Source organism: Gymnoscopelus braueri (genome assembly GCF_963280865.1).
Source record: "Gymnoscopelus braueri genome assembly, chromosome: 15".
Lineage (NCBI taxonomy): Eukaryota > Metazoa > Chordata > Actinopteri > Myctophiformes > Myctophidae > Gymnoscopelus > Gymnoscopelus braueri.
In genome coordinates this window covers 51460459-51467958 of record NC_137620.1, presented here as the reverse complement: position 1 = coordinate 51467958, position 7500 = coordinate 51460459, and the positions used below count along the sequence as shown (strand labels likewise).

The following is a 7500-nucleotide window of genomic DNA, read 5'->3' as shown; positions in this document are numbered from 1 at the left end:
AGCCTACTAGATTATAGCTGGCAGTTGTCACACTATTGTAGCTCTGTTCGGGATTATTGCACAAAGGTGGATGATGAAAAAGTTGCACTTTGCGAACGGGGACAATAGCCTACTTGGACATAACTGCGTCATTTCAGAGGAAACTAAATGGAGCTACTTCAGAGATGTTAACACACCCCTGGAATCCATTAGAATGGTGGAAATGGAACGTAAACGATAACAGCCAACGTGAGTACATATCTTTCCTGAAACCGGCCGATGTATAGCCATATGCATTGCTACTGTATGTGACTGTGTACCACCGCCCGGCCGGGTCGGTCGGGGGAGGTCCGTGTTGTGGAGCGTTGTCGAGACATCACAGCAGTGTGCACTAGATGTAGACTATACCCAAACACGTTGACATGCCAATCTTCCTTAATAAAACATATGTAGACTAACTAGCAGCAGTCGACTCGGACTCGTGGCTGCAAGACTCGAGACTTGACTCGGACACGAGGCCAAAGACTCGACTCGGACTCGAGCTCAGAGACTCGTGGACATCTCTGACACACACACACACACACACACACACACACACACACACACACACACACACACACACACACACACATACACACTATTTTATGTTAATTCAAGTTGAATATATGAATCTGGAGCTTGGGACAGGCAGAAATATAAAGCAGCACTACGTACCATTTTAACAACTATATATTACATGTTATAACTATATATTACATTAAATATTATAACTATATATTATATTATACATTATGTCCCACAACATGATAAAGTTCCATTTTGAATAAATAACAAACCTTCTATAAATGTGTAAACTCAGTGGGTGGTCAGTTCGTTCCCATCCACTTAAAAAAAGTCCCTTGAAACAATTAAACAAACAAACGTAACTCACCTTCTATGGTGTCTAAACATGAGCCACGTGTATAAAACTCATGAACGTGCACGGTGCAGTGCACGGCGCCGTGCACGAGCACACAGGCACGGCCATGTTCCTGCAGAGCCACGCCTCCTCGGTCCATTCAGACAGAAGACTCAAACATAGAGTCAAAGTCAGCAGCTCGACTGAGCAGTGCATCTTGGGTAATGAAGTCAAAGACATTGGCTGCCATGTTGTCTGTGTCTTGTCTTGTGTCCAAAGTGGCCGCTGATAACCAAAACTATATAACATTTTATTTATATATGCATTTTTCTACTAATAACATAATAACTAATAACATTTTATTTATATATGCATTTTTCTACTAATAACATAATAACTAATACAATTTTATTCATATATGCATTTTTCTTTAACTATACATCAAGCATAATTATTGGTGAAAGTTAAATCTAATTTAGCATTATTGAAAAAAAAGTCAATACAGATTATATTCCTTATTTTCTATTACTGTTAAGAATCCAGTTTAAAAGCTTATGTTGCTGTGTGTGTGTGTGTGTGTGTGTGTGTGTGTGTGTGTGTGTGTGTGTGTGTGTGTGTGTATGTGTGTGTGTGTGTGTGTGTGTGTGTGTGTGTGTGTGTGTGTGTGTGTGTGTGTGTGTGTGTGGTGTGTGTGGTGTGTGTGTGTGTGTGTGTGTGTGTGTGTGTGTAGGGACCTGAACAAACGTCTGTCAGAAGACCAGGCCAGGAAAGCGTTGGACAGAGCCATCAAACTGGAACAAGACTTTCTAGAGTGTTTCACAGGTAAACTATGGTTTTACACATACTGTACTGTTTATAATGTACTTTATACACTGTTTATACTGTACTATATGTACTGTTTATACTGTACTTTATACACTGTTTATAATGTACTATATGTACTGTTTATACTGTACTTTATACACTGTTTATACTGTACTTTATACACTGTTTATACTGTACTTTATACACTGTTTATACTGTACTTTATACACTGTTTATACTGTACTTTATTTTATTTACGGTGTACTGTTTATGCTTTAATACACATATAAGTAAGTAGATGGGAGTGGTTTATAGTAGATGGGAGTGGTTTATAGTAGATGGGAGTGGTTTATTGTAGATGGGAGTGGTTTATTGTAGATGGGAGTGGTTTATTGTAGATGGGAGTGGTTTATAGTAGATGGGAGTGGTTTATTGTAGATGGGAGTGGTTTATTGTCAGAACAAGCAGACAATCAAATGTCCAGGAACGCAACCTTTGACTGACCAATAAGATAAGAGTCTGGGTTGTAGTCTAATGACCATTTAATGACCAATAAGATAAGAGTCTGGGTTGTAGTCTAATGACCATTTAATGACCAATAAGATACGAGTCTGGGTAATAGTCTAATGACCATTTAATGACCAATAAGATAGGAGTCTGGGTATAGTCTAATGACCATTTAAAGACCAATAAGATAAGAGTCTGGGTTATAGTCCAATGACCATTTAATGACCAATAAGATAAGAGTCTGGGTAATAGTCTAATGACCATTTAATGACCAATAAGATACGAGTCTGGGTTATAGTCTAATGACCATTTAATGACCAATAAGATACGAGTCTGGGTTATAGTCTAATGACCATTTAATGACCAATAAGATAAGAGTCTGGGTTATAGTCTAATGATCATTTAATGACCAATAAGATAAGAGTCTGGGTTATAGTCTAATGACCATTTAATGACCAATAAGATAAGAGTCTGGGTTATAGTCTAATGACCATTTAATTACCAATAAGAGAAGAGTCTGGGTTATAGTCTAATGACCATTTAATGACCAATAAGATAATAGTCCGGGTTATAGTCTAATGACCATTTAATCCCCTGATGTGAAATATAACGTTTAAAACAAAAGTCATCCATCTTCAACCGCTTGTCCGGAGTCGGGTCACCGGGGCAACAGGTTCACTTCCCTTTCCCCCCACCCCGACCCCACTCTGGTTAACTCATTGAGTGCCATAATTATTAATATCTATTTCTGGCCATTACAATTTTTATTAAAATTTAAAATTTAGTAAAATAAAAGTGCTTAGGAAGCGAGATACAGCCTTTTTAAGTTATAAGTTAAACAAGGAGTGGATGGAGCTGCAAATCTTCAGATAATGATATCTTCAAAAACACGTGAAACACGTTAATGGCACGTTGCACCATAGCGCTAAAACACGTGAAACACGTTAATGGCACGTTGCACCATAGCTCTAAAACACGTGAAACACGTTAATGGTACGTTGCACCATAGCGCTAAAACACGTGAAACACGTTAATGGCACTCAATGAGTTAAGAGGTTGAAGATGGATGGATGATGGATGGATGTAACCTGTCTGTCTGTCTGTCTGTGTTTCCATAGCGATGGTGGAAGGAGACAGTTTCGAGGAGGTTTACATGTTGGTCAAATCAGTGATAGAAGAACAGAGTGGACCGTACATCTGGATACCTGCTAGAGACAGACTCTGATTGGATGAAACATCTAGAGACAGACTCTGATTGGATGAAACATCTAGAGACAGACTGTGATTGGACAAAACCTGCCAGAGACAGGACTCTAATTGGACGAAGCATCTGTCTATCTGCCAGAGACAGACTGTGATTGGACCAACTATCCAGAGACAGACTGTGATTGGACCAAATATCCAGAGACAGACTGTGATTGGACCAAATATCCAGAGACAGACTGTGATTGGATGATGCCAATGTCTCCATGTGAAGGATGGTCAACACAGGCTCTGATTGGACGATGCCATCGTCTCCATGGTGATGGAAGAAAACATATATAGTATGGGAATCCTGTCTGTCTGACAGAGACCTGTCTCACCTCCAGTACAGATATATCTGTCTGTCTCACAGAGACCTGTCTCACCTCTTTACCTGTCTCACCTCCAGTACAGATATATATCTGTCTGTCTCACAGAGATACCTGTCTGTCTGTCTGTCTGACTGACTGACTGTCTGTCTGTCTGACAGAGACCTGTCTCACCTCTTTACCTGTCTGTGTTCTATTAGAACCTTTGGGTCGTACCAAGGTGTGTGTGGGTGGGTGTGTGTGTGGGTGGGGTTAGGGGGGGAGGGGGAGACTGTACAGAAAGAAAAGATTTTTGTTCTGATGATGGTTATTATTTAATTAATTATCTGTATTATTATTATTATTATTATTAATGATTGATGTGAGAGACTGTATAATTCACTTGTTAAAACTGATTTACTATTTATTTATTTGTGTCAATAGTGACAATACTAGATGCTAGTGTGTGCGTGTGCGGTGCGTGTGCGGTGCGTGAGCGTGCGTGAGCGTGCGTGTGCGTGCGTGAGCGTGCGTTTGCGCGTGTGTGTTGGTTTCAGTGGGTTTGTAACAAACTAAAGGGACTGCTCTACCCACAAAGCACTGCTTGCACAACCATGGACTACAAGTCCCACAATGTACTGCTTCAACTATGGACTACACATCCCACAATGCACTGCTTCACCAATGGGCTACAAGTCCCACAATGCAGTGCTTCACCAATGCACTACAAGTCCCACAATTCACTGCTTCAACCATGGACTACAAGTCCCACCCTCTACAGCAAAACAGTCATACATTACCCACAATGCATTACTTCAACCATGGACTACAACAAGTGCAAGCAGGCCTTCAACTCCCACAATGCACTGCTTCAACCATGGACTACAAGTCCCACCCTCTACAGCTAAACAGTCATACATTACCAACAATGCATTACTTCAACCATGGACTACAACAAGTGCAAGCAGGCCTTCAACTCCCACAATGCACTGCTTCAACCATGGACTAAGTCCCGCCCTCTAACAGCAGGACATTTATAAAGAAACTTTATTCAAGGCGCTACACACACACACACACACACACACACACACACACACACACACACACACACACACACACACACACACAGTTAGGGGTTCAGAGTCTTGCTCAAGGACACTTGGACTCTAACTCTGGGGTCGAGCCCGGGATCGAACCGGGAACCTTCCGCTCCGGAGACACTGCCGCCCCATGTTCTCCTTTAACCCTTAATTACGTCTATGTTCCTTCTCTATTTAACCTGAACATTATCCTCTATTTAACTCTTAACTTAAAAACCTTTATTCTCACATTTAACCCTTAATCTGTCTCTAAATTTAACTCTTTTATTTTTGTATATATTTTTTTATTTTCTACAAAATGTTCGAACCGTAAACTTAAAGAAATATGGACGAAGGGAACCGTCATGTGACCTGTTGGTCATGTGACCTATTGGTCATGTGACCTGTTGGTTTCTACACACCTGTTTCAAATCCACCATCTTGGAATCTCTGTTTCTGAAAGACAACCTGGAAACGATTGCTATTGGCTGGAAGGCCAGCTAGGGGCGGGGCTTCACTCAGCAGAGCCAATAGAAGCCCTGGAAGCATCGCCCTACTTTATCATCAATTAAAACATTAAAGGGACCATAAGTTATGAAACGCATAAAGAAGACTTTAAGCATAAAGTATTTATGACGATGTTTAAGGTAATAAAGCCAAGTGTAAAGTCTGTTCAAGTGTTATTCCTTCTGCAGCCAGCAGGAGGGGGAAATAACGACACCTGCTGGTCATCAATGAGAACTACAGGCACCAAACGCTTCCAAAACACAGAACTACGGCTGCTGCAGGGATTCAAGGGGTTAAACGCCACTTCCTGTTTGTAGAGGCTCATCATGGCCCCAATCACCATGGTAACAACAACCACCTCTACTTCCTGTCCCTAGAGGGTCATGAGGTCGCCATGGTAACGAGGAGAACGTACAAAAACAGCAACTTTTGTTGCCTAGCGAGGGCCAACCGAGCGAGACTGTGATGCCGACATGACCGCTGCGGCAAAACAACGCCCTCGTGTGGACTGAAGTGGTACTGGTCACATTATGTAGAACAGTGACACCATGTGGACAATGTGTGTAATGACATGGTACTGGTCACATTATGTAGAACAGTGACACCGTGTGGACAGTGTGTGTAATGACATGGTACTGGTCACATTATGTAGAACAGTGACACCGTGTGGACAATGTGTGTAATGACATGGTACTGGTCACATTATGTAGAAAAGTGACACCGTGTGGACAGTGTGTGTAATGACATGGTACTGGTCACATTATGTAGAACAGTGACACCATGTGGACAGTGTGTGTAATGACATGGTACTGGTCACATTATGTAGAACAGTGACACCATGTGGACAGTGTGTGTAATGACATGGTACTGGTCACATTATGTAGAACAGTGACACCATGTGGACAGTGTGTGTAATGACATGGTACTGATCACATTATGTAGAACAGTGACACCATGTGGACTGATGTGGTAAAGACACACTGTGGAGAGGCAGGATAAAAGATGATTGGATGGTTTTACATTTTTTATATGGTTTAATCGGTGCTTTACACTCTGATTGGTTTTCAACCAGAAATAACTGGTTTCAAATCACAACTAACTAGTTTAGTCACTGATTGATCTGTTGAAACCAGAGACTTATTAAGATAGGTCACTGGTTTCAACAGAACACCAACAAGTTATATAGATAAGTTACCGGTGTTATGCTGAAGTGACTTATTAAGATGGGTCACTGGTTGTTTCGCTGAAACTAGTGACTTATCTAGATAAGTTATTGGTGTTATGCTGAGTTCAGTAACCTATCTAGATAAGTTACTGGTGTTATGCTGAGTTCAGTGACCTATCTAGATAAGTTACTGGTGTTGAGTTGAAACCAGTGATCTATCTTGATAAGTTACCTGTATTATATTGAAACCAGTTACCTATCTAGACAAGTTACCTGTGTTATATTGAAATTATTGACCTATCTAGATGTGTTACCGGTGTTATATTGAAACTAGTAATCTCTAAATAAGTTACCTGTGTTGTATTGGAACCACTGACCTATCTAGATAAGTTACCAATGTTATATTGAAACTAGTGACCTATCTAGATGTGTCACCGGTGTTCAGTTATAAACCAGAAGTAACAGGTTTAGTTACCAGTTTAAAGCTCTGTAGCTGGAATCCAAACTGATCTGTCTGGATTCTAGACTCCATCCAAACCACAGTTAACTGGTTGTAACTGGTTGTAACTGGTGGTTGTAACTGGTTGTAACTGGTCTCAGACCAATATGAAGCGTTTACACTGTTTCTAAACGTCTGGTTCGGGGGCCCAGCAGGGGTCCAAATGGACCCTTACAGTTTTGTAACTCTGAGAGTGTTCAAATGGAACCTGTTTTTTTAATTTTATTATTATCTTTGGAATCTGAACACACTGTAACATTCTCAGTGTTAATGTAACTCTGAGAGTGTTCAAATGGAACCAAAAGGGTCCATTTGGTTCCATGTGTACTCTCAGAGTTACAGACCTGTAAGGGTCCATATAGACCTCCTGGTGGGCCCCGGACCAGGTATTGAGAACCGCTGGTTTTATAACAAAACCACATATCAGGACACACACACACACACACACACACACACACACACACACACACACACACACACACACACACACACACACAGCCAGGTGTTTTAAA

The 7500-nt window shown here is 41.0% G+C and overlaps 1 protein-coding gene across 1 annotated transcript in view; it reads left to right on the top strand.

The window, feature by feature from the left end:
- Positions 1-3413, top strand: part of LOC308101630 (disks large homolog 4-like) — a gene marked incomplete at both ends in the record, with an annotated part of 37191 nt that extends 33778 nt beyond the window's left edge. The window contains 2 exons of the mRNA XM_080451051.1: positions 1608-1699; positions 3307-3413. Coding sequence (XP_080307177.1) covers positions 1608-1699; positions 3307-3413 — 199 coding nt within the window. The remainder of the gene's footprint in view (positions 1-1607; positions 1700-3306) is intronic.
- Between the last annotated feature and the right edge of the window lie 4087 nt (positions 3414-7500).